This window comes from Pelodiscus sinensis, chromosome 24 (genome assembly GCF_049634645.1).
Source record: "Pelodiscus sinensis isolate JC-2024 chromosome 24, ASM4963464v1, whole genome shotgun sequence".
Lineage (NCBI taxonomy): Eukaryota > Metazoa > Chordata > Testudines > Trionychidae > Pelodiscus > Pelodiscus sinensis.
The window spans coordinates 1,945,942-1,970,104 of NC_134734.1; the positions used below are offsets into that span (position 1 = coordinate 1,945,942).

The window sequence follows — 24,163 nt, forward strand, 5'->3', positions numbered from 1 at the left end:
TTAAAGGGACCCCCCCTGGACAGCCGGTTCTCAGCTTTTCCTGCTTGCTTGCCAACCTCGCCGAGGGACAGCAAAGCGTCGGTCTCTGTGCCCGTCTGTGTCGGTGCTTCCCTTCGGGGGGGACTGCCGCAGGTGGCAACATGGAGCCACGGCTCGCCCTGCACCTTCTGGTGCACGTTCTGGACTTGCTGCTGCAAGCCTGCCAGCAATGGCTCGAGGCTGCCTGGCACCACCTGGGGAACGTCAGCCCCCTGCCTCTCCGCCTGGCCGCCCTGGGGGCCGTGGAGGAGCCGCGGCGGCGCCCCGGCACCGGCGTGCCCCGCCGCATCTGGCGTCTGGACACCAGCAGCGACTGGTGGGACCGCATCGTCCTGGAGCGCTGGGACGACCGACAGTGGACCCAGAACTTTAGGATGAGGAGGGACACCTTCCTGGAGCTCTGCGAGTGGCTCGCCCCTGCCCTGCAAAGAAGGGACACTCGCATGAGGCCCGCCATCCCCCTCCAGAAGCGGGTGGCCATCGCCCTCTGGAAGCTCTCCACGCCGGACAGCTACCGATCCGTCGGGAACCAGTTCGGCGTGGGGAGATCCACTGTCGGAGCAGTGCTCATGCAGGTACGGCGCTCGTCGGCCACCGAGCCGGGGGGGAGGGGGGCTGCGAGGAGGGGATGGGCCGCCCCAGGGACAAAGGGGGGGGCGGGAGGAGGCGAAAGCGCCCCGCACCGGAGGGGTCGGGCTGTCCCGGCCGTACTACACGCCGCCAGGGGGGTTGCTTCTGGGAGTGGGGCGCGGGGCACTGCCAGGGCATGAATGCTCCCAGCCACCCGGGCGCCCCACTGATTGACGCTTTGCTGTGTCTCTCTCCGCAGGTGGTCAAGGCCATCAACCGGGTGCTGCTCCGCAGGGTGGTCCGCCTCGCCGACCCGGATGCCGTCATCCGGGGATTCGGCGCCCTCGGCTTCCCCAACTGCGGGGGGGCCATCGACGGGACGCACATCCCCATCCGTGCCCCGGAACACCAGGCGTCCCGGTACGTGAACCGCAAGGGGTACTTCTCCGTCATCCTGCAGGCCGTGTGTGACCACCGGGGACAGTTGACGGACATAAATGTGGGCTGGTCCGGCAAAGCACACGACGCCCGGGTGTACCGGAACTCCTCCGTGTGCCAGCGGCTGCAGGACGGGACCTTCTTCCCCGACCGCCACATCAGGGTCGGGGACGTGGACATGCCCGTCTGCCTGGTGGGGGATGCCGCCTACCCACTGCAGCCCTGGCTCATGAAGCCCTACACGGGGCACCTCAATCCCTCCCGCCAGGCCTTCAATAACAGGCTGAGCAGGGCCCGCATCGTGGTGGAGGGGGCCTTCGGGCGACTGAAAGCCCGCTTTCGATGCCTCCTCACCCGTCTGGACCTGGCCGAGCACAACATCCCTCCCGTGGTGGCGGCATGTTGTGTGCTCCACAATTTGTGTGAGCGGAAGGGGGAGGCTTTCTTGCCAGCCTGGATGGCTGAGGCTGACCGCATGGCTGGACACTACGGTCAGCCCCGCACCACCGCCGTCCGGGAAGCCCAGCGGGGGGCCATCCGGATCCGGGAAGCCCTGCGGGACAGCTTCCAGGTGGAGGAGGAGGAGGACTGACCTCTCCCTGCATGCCCCACCGGGGCCTTCTTCCACCCTACCCCCCCCCCTTCCCCTTTCCCCTCCCTATCTACTGTACAATAAAGACACCTGTTTTTCCAACAAAAACGTCTGTTTATTTCAGAGAACTGGGGTGGGGGAGGGAGGAATGAAGGTGGGAGAAGGGAGGGGGAAACCTGGGACGAGGGAGCTGGAAGGGGAGGGGAGGGAAGGGAGGAAGGGAAAGGAAAGCTCAGGGGTGGGAGTCTGGGTGCCTCTCCCGTCTCGCCACACTGCGGGTCCGGGGGCGTCGGTGGGGAATGGTTGTGGAGGGGGGGGCAGAGAGGACAGGGGGTGTGGAGGAAGCAGGAGCGGAAGCAGGAGCGGAAGCAGGAGGAGCAGGGGGAGCAGGGGGAGCAGGGGGAGCAGGGGGAGCAAGAGGGGGAGCAGGGGGAGCAAGAGGGGGAGCAGGGGGAGGAGGAAATGGAAAGCGGTCTAGCAGGCTCTGGAGGTGGCCTCGCAGGGCACGGCCCTGCTCCTCCAGGGCCTCCAGACTCCTCTGGCGCAGCCTGAGGTCCTCCTGGACCCAGTGGTCCTGGAGACGGAGCTGTCGGTCCAGGAACCGGAGATGCCGCCTCTGGTAGTCCTCCTGGTTCCTGGCTGTCCTGCTTGCCCGGGCGCGGGCGGCTGCTGCAGGCGGGGTGGTGCGCCCTGCAGGCCCCGGTGCTGCAGCTGTGGTGCAAGAAGACCAGCGGTCAATTACCCCAGGGGCCCAGGTGTGTGAAACCCAGCTCCCCTCTGCAAGGCCAGGGCCCCTGCAGGATCCCCAGCTGCTGCTCCGTAGTGGGCAAGGCCCAGGCGCACGGTCCCGGGGCTCCCTCTCGCCCCAGCCCCCCGTACACATAAGGGGAACACGAGGGTACTCACAGGTGGACGCCTCCCCGGCCTCTGATGATGCAGGCGAGCGGCTCTGTGGGGTGCCTCGGGGGTCCCGGGTCCTGGGAAGGCTGGCGGCAGGCTCCTGGCTCTCAGAGCCCTCTTCCTCCTCCTCGGTGTCCAGGAGCGGTCCCTCTGCCCCGGGGTCAATCACGTCCCGGGGGGCAGGGACGGCATGAGGCCCCAGGATGCGGTCCAGGGCATGGAAGTGGGGGCAGGCCTCCGGGTCAGCCCCTGGCAGGCAGGCCCGGGAGTAGGACTGCCGCAAGTCTTTAATCTTGCAGCGCACCTGCTCCCGGCTGCGCTGGTGGCCCCTGGCGGCCAGGCTGGCAGCCATGCGTCCGTAGACGGCCGCGTTCCGGTGGCTAGTGCGGAGATCGTGGACATTTGAGGCTTCCCCCCAAACCTCGATGAGGTCCACGATCTCCGCACTTGACCAGGCGGGCGCCCGCCTTTTGCGCCCCCGGGCAGGCTCCCGGGAGCCGCCAGGCTGGTCGTGGGGAGCAGTGGAGGGCTGGGAGCCCTCGGATGGCTGGCTCATCCTGTGGCAGGTGCAGGCTGTGCAGGCACGGGTGCTGGCAGCCTTGCAACTGGCACAAAGTGAGTAGCCATCCCGTGGCCCTTTAAGGGCTCCGGGGCCGGGAGGGGGGCAATAGAGTTTCCCTGGTGTTGGCCAGAGTGGCCACCAGGGAAACCTGGGAAGCCTTAGCCTCCCACTAGTTCGAACTAAAGGGCTACACAGCCCTTAGTTCGAACTAGCTAGTTCGAACTAGGCGTTAGTCCTCGTAAAATGAGGTTTACCTAGTTCGAACTAAGCGCTCCGTTAGTTCGAATTAAGTTCGAACTAACGGAGCGCTAGTGTAGCGCATAGGAAAGTTAGTTCGAACTAACGTCCGTTAGTTCGAACTAACTTTCTAGTGTAGACATACCCTCAGGGAATCCTGCCCATCAGGTCTCTGAGGGAGTCACAGGCTGCTTCTCTGCAGTCCAGGGTGCATATCCTGAAATCGACCATCTCATGATCACTGCTGCCCAGGTTGTCCCTCCACTTCTCCTATTAGTTCCTCCCTGTTTGTGAGCAGCAGGTCAGGCTGCGTATAGTCCCTGGGTGGTTCATTTAGCACTTGACCAGGAAGTTATTCCCAACATTCTCCTAACACTTCCTGGATTGTCTGTGTCCTGCCATATTGCTCTCCCAACAGATGCCGGGATGATTAAAGTCCCCCATGACATCTCTTGGGATAGCAATACAGGATCAGGGCCTGCGATCTGGAATCTTCTTTCAGCTGTCTGAAGAACGCTTTGTCTGCCTCATCCACCGGATCTAGCCTGTAGCAGACACCAACCACAATATCCCTGCTGTTGTTTGCACCTCTAAACTTAACCCAAAGATTCTCAACAGGCTTTTCTCCGTCCATACACTGGTGCTCTGAGCAATCCTACTGCTCTCTTTGGCTACCTCTATACTGCACCCTTTTCCCACAAAAGCTTATGCAAATGAAGCATGGAGTGGAATATTGCCATACTTCATTTGCATAATTAATTAGGGGCCATTTTTGCATGCTTTTGCGCAAAATGGAGCTTTGTAGATGGCTCCTTTTTGTGCAAAATCTCTGTTTTGCGCAAGAGCCGTTCTTCCACATTTTCTCAGGAAGAACAGTTCTCATGGAAGAAGAGGTTTTTGCACAAAAAGGAGCCATCTACACAGCTCCTTTTTATGCAAAAGCTTCTTGCACTAAAACATCCCCTAATTAATTATGCAAATGAAGCACATCAGTATTCAACTTCTCGCTTCATTTGCATAAGATTTTGCCGGAAAAGGGTGCAATATAGACGTAGTCTTACATACAGTGAAACTCCTCCTCCTTTTCTCCCCTGCCTGTCCTTTACTCCTCCATGCGAGTCATCCCACCAAGTCACCGTTATTCATAGTGCTTTGCCTGGGCCAGGGCTTCTAATGACCAGGAAGAAGTAGACAGACTAGTAAATAATCACAGATATGGGAAAGGACAAATATGGTGCCCATCTACAAAAAGGGGAATAAAGAAAACCCAGGACTATATAGAACAGTCATCTTAAATTTGGTACATAGTGCAACATAGGAGAAGGACATGTTGAGAGTCTCTGGGTTAGGCTAAAAGGGGTTAAAAACAAGGGTGATGTCATTAGGAGTCTACTACAGGCCACCTACCCAGGTGGAAGAGGTTGATGAGGTTTTTTTAAACAACTAACAAAATCATCCAAAGCCCAAGATTTGGTGATGATGGGGGACTTCAGCTATCCAGATATATGTTGGGAAACTAACACAGTGGGGCCCACATTATCCAATAAGTTCTTGGACTGCATTGGAGACAACTTTTGATTTCAGAAGGTTGAAAAAGCTACCAGGGGGAAGCTGTTCTAGATTTGATCCTAACAAATAGAGAGGAACTGGTGGAGAATTTGAAAGAGGAAGGCAGATTGGGTGAAAGTGATCATGAAATCATAGAGCTCATGATTCTAAGGAAGGGTAGAAGGGAGAACAGCAAAATAGAGACAATGGATTTCAGGAAGGTGGATTTTGGTAATCTCAGAGAGCTGATAGGTAAGGTCCCACGGGAAGCAAGACTGAGGGGAAAAACAACTGAGGAGAGTTGGCAGTTTTTCAATGGGACATTATTAGGGGCCCAAAAGCAAGCTATTCTGATGTGTCGAAAAGATAGAAAATATGGCAAAAGACCACCTTGGCTTAACCACGAGATCTTGCATGATCTAAAAATAAAAAAGGAGTCATATAAAAAATGGAAAGTAGGACAAATTACAAAGGGTGAATATAGGCTAACAGCATAGGAATGCAGGGGAAAGATTAGAAAGGCAAAGGCACAAAATGAGCTCAAACTAGCTACGGGAGTAAAGGGAAACAAGACGACTTTTTATAAATACTTTAGAAGCAAGAGGAAGACCAAGGACAGGGTAGGCCTACTGCTCAGTGAGGAGGGAGAAACAGTAACAGGAAACTTGGAAATGGCAGAGATGTTCAATGACTTCTTTATTTTGGTCTTCACTGAGAAGTCTGAAGGAATGCCTAACATAGTGATTGCTAGTGGGAAGGGGGTAGGTTTAGACAATAAAATAAAAGAAGAACAAGTTAAAAATCACTTAGAAAAGTTAGATGCCTGCAAGTCACCAGGGCCTGATGAAATGCATCCTAGAATACTCAAGGAGCTGATAGAGGAGGTATCTGAGGCTCTAGCTGCCATCTTTGGAAACTCATGGGAGACAGGAGAGATTCCAGGAGACTAGAAAAGGAGAAATCTAATGCCCATTTATAAAAAGGGAAACAAGAACAACGCAGGAAACTACAGACCAGTCAGTTTAACTTCTGTGCCAGGAAAGATAATGGAACAAGTAATTAAGGAAATCATCTGTAAACACTTGGAAGATAAAAAGATGATCGGGAACAGCCAGCATGGATTTGTTAAGAACAAATCATGTCAAACCAATCTGATAGCTTTTTTTGATAGGATAACGAGTCTTGTGGATAAGGGAGAAGCAGTGGATGTCATATACCTAGACTTTAGTAAGGCATTTGATACGGTCTCGCATGATATTCCAATCAATAAACTAGGCAAATACAACTTAGATGGGGCTATGATAAGGTGGGTGCATAACTGGTGGATAACCATATTCAGAGAGTAGTTATTAATGGTTCACAATCCTGCTGGAAAGGTATAACAAGTGGGGTTCCACAGGGGTCTGTTTTGGGACCGGCTCTGTTCAATATCTTCATCAACGATATAGATATTGGCATAGAGAGGACACTTATTAAGTTTGCAGATGATACCAAGCTGGGAGGGGTTGCGACTAATCTGGAAGATAAGGTAATAATTCAAAATGACCTGGACAAATTGGAGAAATGGTCTGAGGGAAACAGGATGAAGTTTAATAAAGACAAATGCAAAGTGCTCCGCTTAGGAACAATCAGTTTCACACATACAGAATGGGAAGCGACTGTCTAGGAAGGAGTAGGGCAGAAAGGGACCTAGGGGTTATAGTGGACCACAAGCTAAATATGAGTCAACAGGGTGACACTGTTGCAAAAAAAGCAAACATGATTCTGGGACGCATTAATAGGTATATCATGAGCAAGACATGAAAAGTCATTTTTCCGCTCTGCTCTGCGCTGATTAGGCCTCAGTTGGAGTATTGTGTCCAGTTTTGGGCATCGCATTTCAAGAAAGATGTGGAGAAATTGGAGAGGGTCCAGAGAAGAGCAACGAGAATGATTAATGGTCTAGAGAACATGACATATGAGGGAAGGCTGAAGGAACTGGGCTTGTTTAGTTTAGAAAAGAGAAGATTGAGGGGGGACATGATAGCAGTTTTCAGGTATCTAAAAGGGTGTCACAAGGAGGAGGGAGAAAACTTGTTCATCTTGGCCTCTGAGGACAGAACAAGAAGCAATGGGCTTAAACTGCAGCAAGGGAGGTTTAGGTTGGACATTAGGAAAAAGTTCCTAACTGTCAGGGTAGTCAAACACTGGAATAAATTGCCCAGGGAGGTTGTGGAATCCTCATCTCTGGAGATATTTAAGAGCAGGTTAGATAAATGTCTATCTGGGATGGTCCAGTCAGTACTTGGTCCTGCCATGAGGGCAGGGGACTGGACTCGATGACCTCTCGAGGTTCCTTCCAGTCCCAGTGTTCTATGATTCTAATATTTGAAATAATCAATCAGTTCGCGAGCAGCTAGAAGATAACAAGGCAATAAGCCACAGTCAGCCTGGACTGTTCAGAACAAATCCAGTCACAGCAATCCAGTAGCGATCTTTGACTGGTAACATCCCTCATGGGCAGAGAGGAAGCAGGGGCTGTCGTCTATCCTGGCTTTAGTGACCCTTTGACAGGGCCTCATGTGACCTCATTAACACACTAGAGACACAGAGCTTAGAGGAACCTATTCTGTGAAGTGAGTCCCCAGAGCATGTTTGTGCAGCTCCTGCAGACAGCCGCTCGGACACACAGATCCATGTCACTGCACAGGCCAGACGTGGGTCAGCACAGAGCTCAGCCTGGCTCCGCGTGAGCGTCAGACACTCACGACATCACCACGTGGAACCTTCCCCCATCCACAGCTCAGTGTTAACGGGAACCACTTTCACACAGATGCCAACGTCCACCCCTGAGCCATCGCTCCGAGCCCGTCGCTCCGAGCCCCTTGCACACCCCAGGGTGGTCCCTGCCCTGGCGTTTGTGAAAGGACCATGAGCCCTGAGCAGTTCCATCCCCTCTGCCCCTCCGCACTGGGACCTGATTCACTTCCCAGCAATTCTGTCCCGGCCTCGGCCGAGCACTTACCCTTCTTCAGTATCAGGGTGCTCTCCAAATACTCGTCCTCCGTCACCTGCCTCCCCTCCAGCTCCAGGTCCAATGTGAAGTCCCGCAGGGTCCAGATGAAGCTTGGGAAGAAGCTGACGTACTCGGTATCAGCCGCAGTCTCCTCCTCTTCCTGCTTTGCCTCGTCAGCCTTCACCTTGATGTGCTCCAAGAGCTCAAACACGAAGCTGGCCAGGCAGCTAAGGAATCCAGACAGGTGCCCTGGGATGCTGGTGACAGGGGCTGGGAGTAAAGCAGCCAGACCAGCCCCAGCCGGGCACTGAGGCTACATCTACACCACTTCCCTCTTCCACAAGAGCCTATGCAAATAAATTGCGGATTAGCATTTTGCCGTGCTTCATTTGCATAATTTATTGAGCCGTTTTTGCGCAAGAGGTTTTTGTGCAAAAAGGTGCCATCTACACTGCGCTTTTTTGTGCAAAACCCCCTCCTACATCAGAGCCATTCTTCCTGAAAAAACAGTTAGTTTCTACAGGTGGTTCACATCTGCACTTGCCTGGGTGCGCATAAAAACTTATTCCACACGTGGATGGAAAAGATGAGGGAACATTGGACCCCACCCCCACAAAACCAGGGTACGTCTGTCATTCCCTGTGCACCATTGACCAACCCTTCCCATGGCAGCCTGTGCACTAGAGGCAGCTGCAGCGCACGTGTGCACGTGCGCGCACACACACACACACACACACACATCTCTTCAGCCCCCAATCTGGGCCCTGTGCCTGGGTGTGCAAACCCCAAACTGTACCTGGGCTAGGCCAGGAAGGCAGGACATGACGCAGCCCTAGAAGGCCGAGGGATCTGGGGGGTCTCACAGGTGGCTGGAGCGACAGGTGGCTCCCCGGGGGAAGGCAAAGCCCCCTCACAAATGGTCTGACCAGACCAAGGGTGGGGAGACACGTTCGGCCCCAGGGGAAGGTTCAGCCCAGCCATGGCCCAGGGCTGAGATCCTGCCCCACAGACACTGATGGGATTTTTGTCATTGGCCTCACATGGGTCTGGGCTTTCCCTGGATGTTTCCTCCCTTCTGGAGCTGAGCCCAGCCCCTCCCCAGCTCAGACACGGACTCTCGGCTCATCGCCTGGCCTGCTGGCTCGGGCCACGATCAGACGTAACATTCCCAGCCAGCCCCTGAGGTGCAGCCAGGCTGGGCGCTCGGGGGACTGACGGGTCGGCCCTGCCAGGGGTCTCCAGAGAAGCTCTGGGCAGGCGACCGGCTGCTGCATCTCTGTCCTCATCAGATGCATCCCCAGTGGCCCCAGCCCAGAGCGGCCCAGCAGCAGCTGTGGGGCCTGGGGAGAGTCTGCGCCCTGCAGCCCTGAGCCCGGCACGGGGCCGAATGGGAAGCCGTGTGTCTGGGCACCACACAGCTCAGCGGGAACTTCGGACCCAGGCGTCGCTGCCCTGTTCCTGCACCACAGGCCGTTCAGAGTCCACGTGGGGGGAGGAGAATGGGGGGAGATGACAGAGCAACACGCGGCCCCAGGGCTCCCTGCTCTCTAGCCCCACTCAGCCTTCACCCCGGGACCTGCTGTTGGAGGCCAGGAGGAGACAGGCCAGTTCCCTGGCCAGGAGCAGGCTGTGGGGCTTATTGCTGGACCCCTACATGGGAGAGGACCCAGGGCAGGCCCGGGCTCTGCTGACACTGGAACGTCTCCACACACGGCTTCTCCCAGCGGTGCCTGCAGGGCCTTGGGGGCTCTGTGCCCCAGGCGCTGCCCCTCTCCCTGCCTAGCACCCTCTGCAGGTCTCCTGCTGCTCCCCGGCTTGTCCTCACGGTCCCCCCACAACACCCCCCGCAGAGCAGTGAGGAGAGGCCCCCCTGCAGGCCCTTCCCCGCCCTGGGGGAGCGGCAGAGAGGTCGGGAGGGAGGGGCTGAGGGTGCGTAGCCTGAGGTGGCTGTTGGGAACAGGAGACACTTTTCCTTTGAATCCTCCCCCCCTTCTCCTGGGCTCACATGTCAGTCTGTCCTGTGGCCGGGGCTCAGCCCCCACTGACGATCTGACACCGGGGCTGCCCCCCCGCCCAGTTACTCAGGGTGAGAACCTGCCCACAGCCCCATGGGCGCCTGTGGGGGGGTGTCACTCGATGACTCCCCACCCGACTGTGACATCAGTCACTTCTCTCCAGAGCAGGGAGGCGGGGAGACCACGGGGAAGGCCGAGCAGAGGCTGGGTGGGCATTATGGGGAAGCCCAAACACCCGCTTTTGTGGGGGGTGGCTCTGGGCCTGCATAGACCCTGGACCCACCCACCAGGCCCAGCTCACCCTGGACCAGGGCCCTGCCCGGTAGCAGCAGCTGCAGCCTCTCCCAACCCCATACAGCCCCCCCCCCCCCCCCGCCTTCCCTCTCCTGCCGGGAATGTAGTAAAATATAGTAAAAACTATGTGTGCTTCTTCCCCCTTCCATTACTTAAGCTTGAAACAGCACATATCTAATTGCGCATGTTTTAGAAGCTGTAGTAAAAAGGGGAACTAGCTGTTTAGACCCATTTCTCAAGGACTGGATTACACGTATTACTTGAGTTAGGGAAATTTGCTAATTGCTATTGCTTAAGTAAGCTGTACTGGTGGTTGTTACTGAGTGGAATAGAGTTGAAATATGCTAACCAATAACGCTGCAACACGAAGCTAAGGTAACAAATCAAGACATGCCAAGTTGGATAAGAAAGTTAAAGAAAGTATAAAAAAGGATGCTTAGCCAACGCCCAGGGTCAGCTTTGCTTTGAGCAATAGCTCCTTGGCTGACCATTGCTTGCAAACAATAAAATGGAGTTGGACCCAGCCTGAAAGTGTGACTCTCTTCTGTGGGCAAATTAGACTGGCCTCCAGGGGACGAACCTTGCAATTTATGCAACAAATTGGCGACCCAGATGGGACACCCCTTGGACTACTCCGGAGTCGGACGACAAGATTCGCCGTAGGTGACCGCGAAGTGCGCACCGGACTGTTTGAGTCCGTCACGGCACCGAAAGCGTGAGTCGGGACATCCGGAAAGTTAAAGGAGTCTCTATTGAATGAGTCACACGAGGCTGTCAGGTCCGAAGAAAAGAGGAAGGCGCCGGGGTATAGACGGAGTGAGTATACCTATTCCTGTGTTCTTGTAGATATTGATCTGTAAGTTTGCACTCAGCACAGAGGTCTGAGTATTTGTTTGTCCCCCGGGGGCGTTGCGTTCAGCACATAGGTCTGAACATTGGAAAGAACACAATATTGTGGAATTGGGTCGCACCCAAATGGTAAAAACCTCTGTAAGCCCCAGAAGGAACACCACGAACCCGTGGGTTGCGTGGGGAAGTTATGAGGAGTTAGGAAAACTCCAGTGGATTGCTTTTGTTTTTAGTAGGAGTACTCTTGTTCTTTGTTTTAATGACTTGTTGGAAACCTAAATTGTGAAACCACAGGTTTGTGTGTAAGAATGACTGTCGCTGACCAGGTCTGAGACTTAAGCTGACTCCAGCCGCCCCAAGAATCCTGCAAGGGGAAACCCGATGACCAGGATTTCTTGATTGCAAGGGGGGTCAGCCGAACCTCGTGACCCAGCGAGTCTCCAAGCCCCCTGTTTGTCTATATTTGTTGCTGTCTGATAGACCTGTCTTAAGTGTCACGGTTCCACAAGGGCACACCGGTGTCTCTAGTGAGGCAGCCAAGCGCTGGACCCTCTCTGAGTTCGGACGCTAAAAGCTGGTGTGGTGTCATTCTATCGACATGCGGAGCCGTGGTAAAAGCGTGTTGACTGTGTGTGTGTGTGTGTGTGTGTAATAAATATATAGACATGAGTCCAGGTCGCTCCCGGGTAGAAAACTCCGTAACCCCATTGGGATGCATGTTGCGCAATTTCAGTAAATTTAAGGGTGATTTTGGGATTAAAATGACAAAGGATTATTTAATCAAGTTCTGTCAGCTAGAGTGGCCAACCTTTGGGATAGGCTGGCTAGATACAGAGTCTTTTAATGTAAATCTAGTTGCCTCTGTGCATAGTATTGTTACTCGAGGTAGGCACTGAGATTAGTTCCCATATATTAATTGTTGGTTGAATCACATGCAGAGGCGACCTGCGTGGCTGCTGAAGTGTAGTATAGGAGCTTGTAGAGTTATGATAGCAAAAACTAAGGCCACGGGAGGCAAGAGAGCGTGCCCCAAGGTTTTAAATGATTCTAGTAGTGAAGTTGATCTGACTCAGGGCAGGCGTAGAAAAACTCCCATGGTGGAGCAACATGAGGAGGGGAAGGAAGAAGGCGAAGCAAGCTACCTGTATGTAAACCCCTCCTCACGAAGATTAGAGATAATATGCTGGAGCATGCCTTTGTTGTTTCATCTGCATGCCCAGTTGCCTAACTAGGGTGAGATATGCTAACTAAGCTGCAGGCTGAAATTTTCTTCCGTGGTGATCGGATTGTAGTGCAGCTGCCAGTGAAACGGGGCTCTTCCCCCTTTAACACCCCGGTTTTAGGAGTACGCAAAGCAGATGGCACCTCGTATAGATTAGTGCGGGACCTGAAGGCTGTAAATAAGAAGGTTCTTGTGGATCACCCTATCGTCCCAAATCCACACACCATTGTAACACAAGTTCTGGCAGATGCAAAGGTGTTCTCAGTGTTAGATTTAAAAGATGCTTTCTTCTCTATCCTTTTGCATAAAGACAGTTAGAAACTATTTGCCTTTGAGTGGGAGGACCCACATACCCATGACAAAACTCAGTTGTTGTAGACTGTGTTGCCCCAGGGTTTTGTATCAGCTCCCCCATGTCTTTGAGATCGCATTGCAGAAAGACTTAGAAAACGGCAATGGAGTCCCTGTTGGATGCCCTAGGAAAAAAGGAGATATAAAGTCTCACAAGAAAAAGCCCCAGCCAAAGGTCACCTTCTTAGGCTATGAGATTAAAAAGAGAGTGCAAGCTTTGAGCAAGGATCGAATCCAAGCAACTTCAGGAAATTCTCAAGCCCTTCTTAGCAAATAGATAACGACAGCCTCTCTGGCTGGAATCGCAGGCAACCCAAGGATGTTTCACAACACATGAGTAGGGGCCGTCCAGAAAAAAAAAAAAAAAAAAAAAAAAGTTAAAACCTTTCCCTCACACGCCGTTATAATTAGTTCGAGGGCGTGGGGGAAGGTAACTTAAAAGCCACCCTAATGTCAACTGGTAGACATTGGATGTAAAGATGTAATCACTAAAAGCTAAATCTGCCCTAACAAGGAGACACATTCTGCAACATAAATCTCCTTACAGAGCATGAGCAAGTGATCCACCCCAGAGTCAGCAGCATAGATCAACTGCTGCAGCCTGGACGTTATACAAACCTTATACTGAAAAGAATTAGGAGGTGTGGGGGCTAATTGGAAAGCCCACTCTCCTTACCAAATTAATGCTAGACAAATCTGTGTAATTAAGAAAAGTCATTTAGCAGGATCAAGACAGATCATAAGATAAAAAAAAAAGCCCGGTCTGCAATACAAGAGGGAAACTGAGCCATGCCACTGTTGGGGAGGGCTAGCAACTCTAAGGTAATTCAAGGGAGTGGAAGGTCACGAGTACCGATGAAGCGCTCTTGTTCTCAGAAAGTTGCAGCTCACTCGTACATGAAAGTGGTAAGGAACTAGCTGTAACTGGTTCCCCTAACAGATCTTAGGCAGTATTTTAAGTTATAATAGGCCACCCCGATGGGGGAGAAATGTTTTCTTGTCTTTCAGATCATCAGAAAGCGCTGGTGCCAGTTGAAGAAAAACAACAACAACAAAATACCATGGTTCTGTGTCATGACATAATGAGTTTGTGTTCTGTCCAAGTTTGTCTTGTGTGTCTTAATTGTAATACGTATTGCAAATGTTGTGAGTAGAAAATTATTTAGGCTGGGAGAATGTTAACAATGTCTCCACAGGTGAACAAAAAGAACTGGAAAGAAGCAAAGAGTGCATCACGTGAACAGAAGGATGGGAGACGGGTACTAGCCCCTTCCCACCAGACTGGTTTGGTTTTGCTTTAATGAATGGCCATTGCTAACTTGCCCTCATTTGGATATCATCAACCAGGACTTTAAGGACAAAATAGAGCCTCCCAATTGTGCATCATGCCCTGAACAGGCCCCTGTCCCAGAACCAGGACAACTGTCACTGATCTTTACCTTGATGATGTTCCACACTGGTACAGACCAGCTGTGTGCTAGACTGGCTAATCAAATTGGCAAATGCCTGAGTAGGCAATGACAAAGCTTAGCAGATACCATCGCAGATTGGTTTGAGCCTGGAAACTCTGTCAGCAACACTTATGTCATAGCCCAGAAATTGTATAAGAATCCAGGCTTGTAAATGCAGTAATATCCAGTGCCCGTGAAGGCCTACACACCAGCCAAGCTAATCAATTGATCCTAAATAGTTTGAAGGATCTGTCCAGCTCTGTGTCTACTTCGCTAGACCTAACCTGATGTTTGGACTGGAGATTATCTCCCCTGTGCCTACCCATGGGAGTGGGGAAAGAAAGAATCCATGAGGACCCAAAGGCCCACCTGGACAGGGCATAATACAACCATTTGTTTTTGGCCTCTCTGGGGATTCCTCACTCAGATCAGATCAGAATAATAACCTCCCTGCCTGTACCAAAGCAGGGGCATATAGATAAAATAAGAAGCATTGTTTATTCTAAAGGTGTGGGAGCCTCCCTATACCCAGGGATTGTTGCACCCACTTTGATAAGGAAATTTTATGTATCTGCCCATTTAATATCATGACGAATCTGCCTAGGTTTGATGTGGTTGTCTCAGAGAAACAAATGAACATCGAGCTGGTCCAAATGAACGGTACCTACTGGTGTTTGACTACCCAGACTGATCACTCCATCCTGCCCCTCTATATATCCGTCTGTGTGCATAACAGTCCCTCATCAAGCAGCCTGACCGTCAATAGAATGTGGCTCTATCGCACTTTGGTAGTGGAGATAACCTCACATGAGATGCTGAGTGGCACGGCGGAAGTAAGTACCAGAGGAGGGTTTACTGGCCCTGCAGGCAAAGATCAAGAAGTTGGTGGCCAATGCCCAAAGATATATCGGGGCTGGCCGTCTGAGGTACGCACAGATGGGGAAACACCGTGGACCATGCCAAACACCTATCTCTGCAGCACTCAACCAGGCAGTAGAGGTCAAACCTATAATCATGGGCAGCGCCAGTAAGGCGACGAAATATCTTGGGAATGGATTTGAATAGTGTTTGCCAAATTATGTGAGGAGTTTTGATTTTAACATTTATAATAATGTTGGTGCTGCACCGGCACTTCCAGAGTAAATTAAAACCCCTTAAATTGTTGTATTTAACCTAGTAGATTAAGAAGAACCCCAAAGTCAAGAGAAAAGTACTATAGGAGTAAACTGAGGCAGTCCATGGTATCTTGCTGAGGACTGACAAACTCAAATCATTGTCAGCCTGAGAAGCATATGCTACAGCAGTTACTGTGACCCTGGTTCCCCTGGCAACTACATGCCAAAAAGGCCTCACTTTGATAAGGCCGGTATCAAACAACCGCGCGGGATTGTTTTTACGGTTTGCTTCATTCCTAGGAAATAACCTTGGTTCTAAAAGAGCTAGCTGGCTTTTGGCTCAGAGAATACTCTTATGTCCATCAGAGAAAGACCACTCTAGAAAGACCTTTACCAAGTTTTGCTAACCACCAACACCGCTGTGAAGTACCAAGAACTGACTGTTGGCCAAGGCTTCTCACTGCAAAAAGATCCTTCCATCTCAAAATGATCCTACCCCAACTGCTGATAAGCCTCTCTCTTCTGGTCCTGCTTTCCCACCTGTTGGATACCAGAAGAACCAAAATAAAATATTACAGGGTGATGTGCTAGTAACCTCTCCCCTGCATGCAAAGAAAAAGAGGAAAACTCAGCTTCTAGGACACCACCAAAGCCCAAAGATTTCTGACTACAAAAAGACTAAAACTGAAAATTAGTAAGAAGAACATGAACACGAATCTTATTGTGCTATGTTGGTACACATTCCTGTTTAGTTCTGTTTTGTTATGATAATGTTATGCTTATTGCCTTGTCTAGCACCATGTCTTATAGCTCTTGTACAGCGGACTATGCAGTCAGTTGTAAAACGTGAAATGTACATTACCAGAATCTAGCAATGGCTGAAACTGATTAAGTATAATTCGAAGAAAGCATCTTGAGGAGGGAATTGTAGTAAAATATAGTAAAAACTATGTGTGCTTCTTCCCCCTTCCATTACTTAAGCTTGAAACAGCACATATCTAATTGCGCATGTTTTAGAAGCTGTAGTAAAAAGGGGAACTAGCTGTTTAGACCCATTTCTCAAGGACTGGATTACACGTATTACTTGAGTTAGGGAAATTTGCTAATTGCTATTGCTTAAGTAAGCTGTACTGGTGGTTGTTACTGAGTGGAATAGAGTTGAAATATGCTAACCAATAACGCTGCAACACGAAGCTAAGGTAACAAATCAAGACATGCCAAGTTGGATAAGAAAGTTAAAGAAAGTATAAAAAAGGATGCTTAGCCAACGCCCAGGGTCAGCTTTGCTTTGAGCAATAGCTCCTTGGCTGACCATTGCTTGCAAACAATAAAATGGAGTTGGACCCAGCCTGAAAGTGTGACTCTCTTCTGTGGGCAAATTAGACTGGCCTCCAGGGGACGAACCTTGCAATTTATGCAACAGGAAGGATACTGCAGCTTGCTCATGGCATCCTGGTCGATGGTGCCCTGGCTGTTGTACACCAGGGTGCTGCTCAGCAGGACGGCCAGCGTGAAGATCCAGGTGTCGTGCTTCGGGTCGCCCTGGGGAAACGGGCACAGGGGGAGCAGGGGCTGGGTGAGAGCGGCTCCTCGTGTGAGTCCTGCCGGTTCCTGTCCGTGGGGAGCAGGCTGGCTGCTAGCTTGCCACACTGGGGTACAGAAGGGCTCCATCACGCACTCTGGGGTGGGTGTCCGGCCCCCAGGTCTGTGGCTCTCAGTCCTGCCAGTGCCATGAGTAACGTGGGGGCTGCTCTCCTCTCGCTCCCTGTTTGTTCCTGCGCCAGGCGCGGTGCCTGCGAGGGGAGGGGCTGCCTCTCCGGGGCGGCAGGAGGGGTGTGTCAGCCCGGGTTACGGGCTGGGGGCTCCCGCCGGTCTGTGTTTTACGGCTGCCCAGGGGCACCGAGATGCCCAGCCCGGCCCTGGATGCTGCTGGCGCCACCTGGCAGGAGGGTCCCAGGGAGAAGCTGCTTTTTCGACTGTGGCCGTTCTCGTCCCTCCCCTTCCGCGAGCGCTGGGCTGGGTCTGTCTGCAGGAGCCATGGTTGGGCTTTGCCGGCAGCGCCAGCCTGTCCCATTAACCGCTCCCCAGGGCAGGACCCGGGCTGTCCCGAGAGCCATCTGAGGCAGGTCTGCCCCAGCAAGCCAGGCCGGCTGCACGACGTCCCTCAAGCCCAGAAACCCCACCCCAGTGACTCGCCGAGCCACCCCAGGAGGCCTCCCTTAGCTGCGGGGCCAGCTGGACGCGCTGGCAGGGACCCACCCGCTGGCACCGCAGGGTCTGCACAAAGCGCCCGGCCCACAGCGGTGCCCGGCCCCACGGTCAGTGCAGACGCACCAGGGACACGAGCAACCCGGGGGGCTCCTCAGTGCTCAGCCCTGCTCCGGGAGGGGAACAGACTGCGGAGAAAAGCCTCCCTCAGACACGGCCCCGCAAAGGCTTCAGCTGCTTGTCCCGCGTCTCCTCAGCCCCCCCGCGAGTGCCGGATCGGAGCGGTGTGTTCACCCTGAGCCGCCCAGCCCAACGGGACCCTGTGTCACGGCCTCTGCGAACCGGCCAGAATCATTCAGCACCTTTGGCTGAGCCCCGGGACGCACCCAGAGGTCCACAGCACCCTAAACGCTGCCCGCACTGTGTGGCTCTGAGGGCTGGGGGGAGAGTGCCCTGCACTCCAGACAGCATGGAGGGCTGACTGCCCCCAGCACTGCCCTTCTGCCCAGGGCCCCACCCCATCCAGGAGCCAGGCCCACCCCACTGTGCCCAGGGCCTGTTGACTCCCCTGCCTGAATGTGGCTCAGCAAGATGACGGTGGCACGTTCTTCCAGCACAGTTAGCGCTGGGCCAGGGTTTCCTCTCTCACAGGGCCGGGAAGGGGCTGCGGACAGTCTGGGGGGCGTGAGTGGAATATCACACGGTCTCTTGTCCCCTGTGCTGCCTGCTTTCTCCACTACAGAGGCTACAGAGAAACCAAGTGGCACCCAGCTCCTCTAGAGCCGGGTTGTACGTCTGACTCACTCCCCCGGATTTCCGGCCATTCTGATCCGCAGAGGCAGGGGGGCTGGACATGAGCTGAGCTCAGTCTCACACAGACTCCTGCCATGGCGTACGGGGGGGTGCAAAGCCCCCAGCACTGTCAGAGCCACTGAACTGGCCTCCCATAATATGCGAGAGGTTTGTTGCTCAACCTCCTGGGCCAAACCAACCAAGCCTGGATCATCCCCCGGACCCCGCTCCACAGGCAGGGCCATCGCTCCCAAGGCCGCCCATTTCCTCAGGGGGTTTCAGGGCACTTAGAAGAGCCGCTGTAGAACAGGGAGCACTAGGGTCGCCAGATGCTTTCACAAAAAATTCTGAACATGGCAGCAAAAAAATAAAAATAAAAAAACTCGGGGGAGCCAAAGTTGTTGAGCAAAGAAAAAGAAAAAAGTGTAGCTGCACCTTTAAATATCCCCATGTGCCTCGCCCACACCCTCGCCAGATGTTGCAGGGGAACAATGTCCCCACCAGCCTTCCGTCTAAAAGCAGTTGGGTTTTTTTTACCGGACAGGGACCAGAAATAACGGACTGTCTGGATGAAAACTGAACACCTGGTAACCCTAGGGCACGTTTCCCTCTCAGCTGTTGTGTAGAATCCCTGCCTTGGCGCCCTGGAGCCTCTGCGCCGTGGGGAGTCTGGCTTAGAGTGCGTCTAAACAGCTGTTGCCTGAACCAGTGAATTGTGCATGTTCCTGAGCCTCCCCAAGGGCCCTGATTTCTGCCAGCAGAGCAAACACCAGGTGCCCCTGGGACTCGAGGGCAAATGAAATGGCCACAGGCAGGTGAAGTCTGAGTTTACCCAGGAACTCAGGTGTCCCCTCACCTTACGGTACCACCTGTTCCTGCCGCACTGCCAGGGCCAGCTCACCTTACGATACAGCATGTTCCATCAGCACCACCAGAGCCAGCTCACCTTATGTGCATCTCCCAGCCCCTTGGTGTCCAGCAGCACCAGGGTGTGGCCGTCCCGGTGGGGGTGGGGCAGGCACCACATCCAGATGCCCTTGGTGTGCGACTGGATGGTTGAGGCCAGTGAGAACCCTGGGGAGAGAGGACAGGTTCCATGAGACGCAGACACAGAGGACGGCTGAAGGAGGGAGGGAGGGCTCTGCGAGCCCCAGAGAGCAGCAGGGAATAACACGGGGGGGGAGCACATGGCCCAGGCCTCTCACCTGTTCTCTGTCCAGCCAAAGCGTTCATGAGGTAGGACTTGCCCGTGCGGTACAGTCCCACAATGGCCACCACCACCACTGGCTGGGCGATGGCCTCCAGGATCTTCACAGCCTGGGGGTTCACCTGCAGGGCCCCCTTGTCATCGCTCTCAATGAGGCACACAGGCTGCTCCATGCGCCACTCTGGGGCCATCGTTTGTGGGCGAGATCGACCTGCAACCCAGAAAACAGACTGAGCCAGCCAGGCAGACCTGAGGCAGGGATCCCCGGGGAGAGGGCAGGGGGGGGCAGGTCTGAGGGGACCCCAACTCCCCAGGCAAGCAGCCCCCTCGCTGAGTGTAAGACCAGGCAGGACAAGCCCCTGGGAGCAGAGAGCGTTTCCAGACACAGCGGTTCGGTAGTGTGATGATCCAGAGAGAAGGCAGCCCCGTAACAGACAGGCCATATCAGACTGCTACCAGTTACCCCAAGGAACTACAAGAATTGTTTGGTAATTGTAGGTTCCTTTACAAAATGGGTAGAACCCATCCCAACAAAGACCAACACAGCTTTGACTACAGCCAGGCAATTGTTTAGCCAGTGGGGGCTGCCAAAGAAAATCGATTCAGACCAAGGCTCACACGTCATTGGGGAAACTATGCAGGAGCTGTTCAAAATGCCAGGCATTAAGCAAAGGTTCCACATAGCAAGACACCCCCAATTCTCAGGACAAGTGGAACAAACTGTCATGTTGCTGAATTGGAGGGAAGCAGCCAGATCGCTGCTGTACCCCTAGGTGGGGGTGTTGGCCCCAGAAATTGGTATGAAAGGGAGCCATGTGGGGTATTGAATGGGAGCTTATTGTTTGTTAATCTTATGTACGCTATTTATGTGAGTGTATAATGTCTGTGTGTGTAGGTAGGAATCTGTAATCTGTGTGGAAGCTGAATATTTCTGTGAATGTGGTTAAGCATGGCTATGGACAGGCTGAGTAGCGAAGCCCTGTGGAACAATGGCTCTCAATAGGCTATGGACACACCCAAAGAATGGGATTTGTCACCTGAGGGCAGCCAGCAGGGAACATAGAGATTGGCCTCTGACCAGGTGACTTGCTGCATACAAGAAGAGGCCAGAAAGGGTATAAAGAGGCCATGCGGTCGATGCCATTTTGTTCTCAGCTCAGCACTTCATCCCAGAGGCAGCACTGCAGGGATTGAAGAGCCCGGAAGACCTGTGAACCCATCCTGATCGTAGGATGTGCAATAAGAACTTTTAAACCAGCAGCTGCAACATCTCTGCTAGAGCCTGCATCGAGAACTGGGAGATTCGGTGCATGTAACGTACTGTACTTTAATAACCTTACTCTCAGGCTTTTCTTTCGTGTAATAATAAACCTTTAGATATAGATTCTAAAGGATTGGCCCAGCGTGATTTGTGGGTAAGGTCCAGAGGGTAAATTGACCAGGGATCTGTGGCTGGTTTCTTGGAACCGGACAGAATTTGTTCGGGGTAGGTGGGATTGGGTGCTAGGACCCCCCACCTGTGTATAGGCCCGGGGCCATCTGGGGCACGGATATTGCTGGGGTGTCGGAGGGGTTTTGCTCGGGAGGCTTCAGGCAGGCTGCTGAAGCGCTCTGTGAGACTGGTTTGTGGCCTGTTTGGAGAGGTCGCCAGTCAGGGGGACTGTAAGGAGCCCCGGATTTGAGCAATTCGCCCTGAGCGGACGCCCTCAGCTGTGCCCAGACACGGCCCGGTCCGTCACACAAACTAACCGTACTCTAAGGAAAAATGGCAAAGGAAAATGGAAAAGCCTGGGATGAAAAGCTGCCCGTGATTCTAATGGCCTTGCCAGTCCTGGTTACACTCCTTTTATAGCAATGACAGGAGGGACATGCGAACACCCTGGCAGTGGTGGTTAGATGTTGATATTCCAGATGGGTGGGAACCCAAAGTGCTAAACAACCAGTGGATCCAGTAGAGGCATTAACATAAATCCGTAAGAAAATAGCAGAGCAGTTGTGTGTTCACATCCAAAAGATGGATAACAGCCTGGGCTGGGTAGAGAGGCCTGTTGAATGGGAAGTCGGAGATCAGGGGCTGTATCGGAAGTTTGCAGAGCAAGATCACTCCATGGGAATGAAGCGGGAAGGCCCGGTGCACGTTGTAGAGTGCGGCGCCCAAACGGCTTCTTGCGCCACTTGCTCCCCAGCGGCGGCCCGGCTGAGCAGCGCAGAAGTCAGCCGAGTGCCACGGTGGGAGGCGAAAGGGGGCAGGGCAGTGACGTGTGGCATGACAGCGGCTCCAGGCCCCGCCCCCTAGCTGTGAACATCATCGACCCGCCCCCCTTCCCCTCCCGCCGTGGCTCTCGGCTGACTTCTGCACTGCTCAGCCAGGCTGCCGCGTGGGAGCAAGCGGTGCAAGTGACCGTTTGGGCTCCACGCCCCTCATGCAGCACAAGGAGTGCAGAGCCCAAACAGCCATGTGGGCTCCGTGGTCCCCTGAGCGAGAGGCAGGAGGGAGAAGAGAAGAGAAAGAGAGAGACAGAGAGAGAGGCAGAAGGCGGAGGAGAGGTGGGGGGGGGCAGTAGGAGGAGGAGGAGAGAGAGAGAGACAGAGACAGAGACAGAGACAGAGACAGAGACAGAGCGAGAGACCGACGTAGAGGAGAGACCTGAAAATCCCGTCTTATGATGGGCTAATTGGCTAGTTTTAAAATAATTGCCACCGAGTCTGATATGCAAAAATCTAGATGACACCCATTGAACGGGTCACGTGGTAAAAGTGGATCAGAGAGAGCAAGTCATTATATCACCAATACAGTCTCTAAAGTCAATTGAGCTGGACCTTACTGGGTTAAAGGTGTCCAAGGTTGTACCTCAATGCACCCCATATTTACAGACATTCCATAAGGGGTGGGCCGCGTGGCTGTTAGAAATGGGGTTTCCTCTCTTTTGCAACTAAGTTTTGGCCCATGGCGGAATCCTCCATGAGTGTATTAATTGGTGACCTTTTCCTTCTAGTCATTATGCTCGCAACAGGAGTATTGTTCTGATGATAAAAGTTCTTTCTTTTTTTATTAACCTGGAATTGGTTCAGTTCTGTGTCCTGGAAAATCTGTCGTGGGATCAGCCTGCCCCTGACTAGAGGGCAGCTACCACAGACTCTTTTCTCTTTTCTTTTACAAGCTCTTTGGGGAAAAGACCTTGGGGTGCCCTGGGGTTGGTTTCAAGTGTCCACTCGTTTGTGAGTTCAAAAACACTTGATGGGGGCAGAAAAAATCTAGGGTTTTAAGATTTTGGGGGGAAGTTTTCTACCAAAGCCCGGAGAGATCAGATTTTGGGGTGCTTTTGTGGGCCCCCACTTCTGCATTCATCATGCCAGAGTGGGGAATCAGCCTTGACAGGGCTACTGTCCTGTATCAGGCAGATGCGATAACTCCTGGGCCATGAGATAAGAACCTAACGGCCAGACTGGGTCAGCACGATGGCCCATCTAGCCCAGTGCCTGCCTCTGACAGTGATCCATCGAGTGATCCATCCCCTGCTGAGCTGTCACATCCCCAGGCAGTCAGAGGCTTAGGGACACAGAGCCCAGGACTTCATCCTGTGTTCCTGCCAGCTGAGCGCTTGAGCAGCCACCCAGGATAGATTCAGATGCTGCCTAGCTGCTTAGCAGAGCGTCCCCAGCTGGCAGGGGTGCACAATCTGCACATGGAAATTAAAAACAGAGGGAACATCAATTGCATCCCTGCTCACCCTGGTTGCTAGAGAGTGATGGGCTTACAGTCCACGGAAATAGCTAATTATTTTATGTGCCTTCAGCCTCCACACCATCCCCTGGCAATGAGTTCCACAGGTTGGCTGTGCATTTAGTCAAGAAGCACGACCTTATGTTTGTTTTAAACCTGCTTCCTATTCATTTCATCCAGTGATCCCTGGGGGCTGTGTATGTGAAGGGGGGATTAACACTTCCCTAGTCACTTTTCCTGCCATTCATAGACTCACAGAATACTGGACTAGAAGGGACCTCAAGAAGTCATTTAGTCCAATTCCCTGCCCTCACGGCAGGATCAAGTAGTGTCTGTCTAACCTGCTCTTAAAAACTTCCAGTGACACAGATTCCACAGCCTTTCTAGGCAATTTGCTCCCAACAACTAAGTATTTCAAAGCACATGATTGGACAGACTGACACTGTGAAACTGGTGGCTTTACTGCATAAGTGCATCAAACTTAGTCTGAAGCTGTGGATGAATAACTAAAGAGTGATTGAGCCAGGCAGAGACACACAGAGAGAATGACTGTGTAAATTAAGGATGTAAAAGACTAGTCGACTATCTGATAAGCATTTGCCTAGTCGACTAGCTGAGATCCCCCCCACTTTGCTGCCTCTATAAGACAGAGGCAGCAAAGGGAGGGAGAAGGGGTAGCCCCACACTTTGAAATCCCTAGGTGGCTTTTCAAAGGGGCAGCCGCTGCATAGCTTATCCGTGGATCAGCTGTGCGGTGACTGCCCCTTTAAAATGCTGCCTGTGCACCTTTCAAAGGGTCAGCCATGGAGCCGGGGATGAGCTGGAGACTCCCCAGCTGATCCTGGGTTCCAGGGAAGTGCTGCGTGGACCCCGGGCAGCTGTGCAGCAGCTCTCCCATTTTAAAGGAGTAGTGGAGCCAGTGGTGAGCTGGGGAAGTGCCTATCGACTAGTCAGTTAACCGTATTTTAACTTCCTTAGTGTAGACTGGTGGTTACAGCACCCACTGTAAACTCCTGTGTCCTGTCTGCCCACCCGCTGACCCTTTATCCCCGGT

General features: G+C 53.0%; 2 protein-coding genes across 2 annotated transcripts in view; both read right to left on the reverse strand.

Moving 5' to 3' along the window:
- Window positions 1-19,249, reverse strand: part of LOC142819584 (guanylate-binding protein 3-like) — a 72,288-nt gene extending 53,039 nt beyond the window's left edge. The window contains exons 1-3 of the mRNA XM_075907690.1: window positions 19,125-19,249; window positions 16,611-16,720; window positions 7,891-8,096 (exon numbers count right to left, since the gene is read on the reverse strand). Of these exons, the coding sequence (XP_075763805.1) occupies window positions 7,891-8,096; window positions 16,611-16,720; window positions 19,125-19,205 (397 nt within the window). The 5' untranslated portion in view covers window positions 19,206-19,249. The remainder of the gene's footprint in view (window positions 1-7,890; window positions 8,097-16,610; window positions 16,721-19,124) is intronic.
- On the reverse strand, window positions 1,700-3,045 carry LOC142819586 (uncharacterized). Its single transcript, XM_075907694.1, has 2 exons — window positions 2,546-3,045; window positions 1,700-2,350 (listed from the first exon to the last, which is right to left on the reverse strand). The coding sequence occupies exons 1-2, from the start codon at window positions 2,889-2,891 to the stop codon at window positions 1,872-1,874; spliced, it is 825 nt and encodes a 274-aa protein (XP_075763809.1). The 5' UTR covers window positions 2,892-3,045; the 3' UTR covers window positions 1,700-1,871.
- Window positions 19,250-24,163: the final 4,914 nt, after the last annotated feature.

What these genes read in the sequence shown, in the direction of transcription:
- LOC142819586 (XM_075907694.1), bottom strand. Translation starts at nt 2,891, where the DNA reads ATGGCTGCCAGCCTGGCCGCCAGGGGCCACCAGCGCAGCCGGGAGCAG. An exon ending in GGCCGGGGAGGCGTCCACCT is followed by an intron (nt 2,351 to 2,545) that starts GTGAGTACCCTC and finishes CTTGCACCACAG; the next exon opens with CTGCAGCACCGGGGCCTGCA.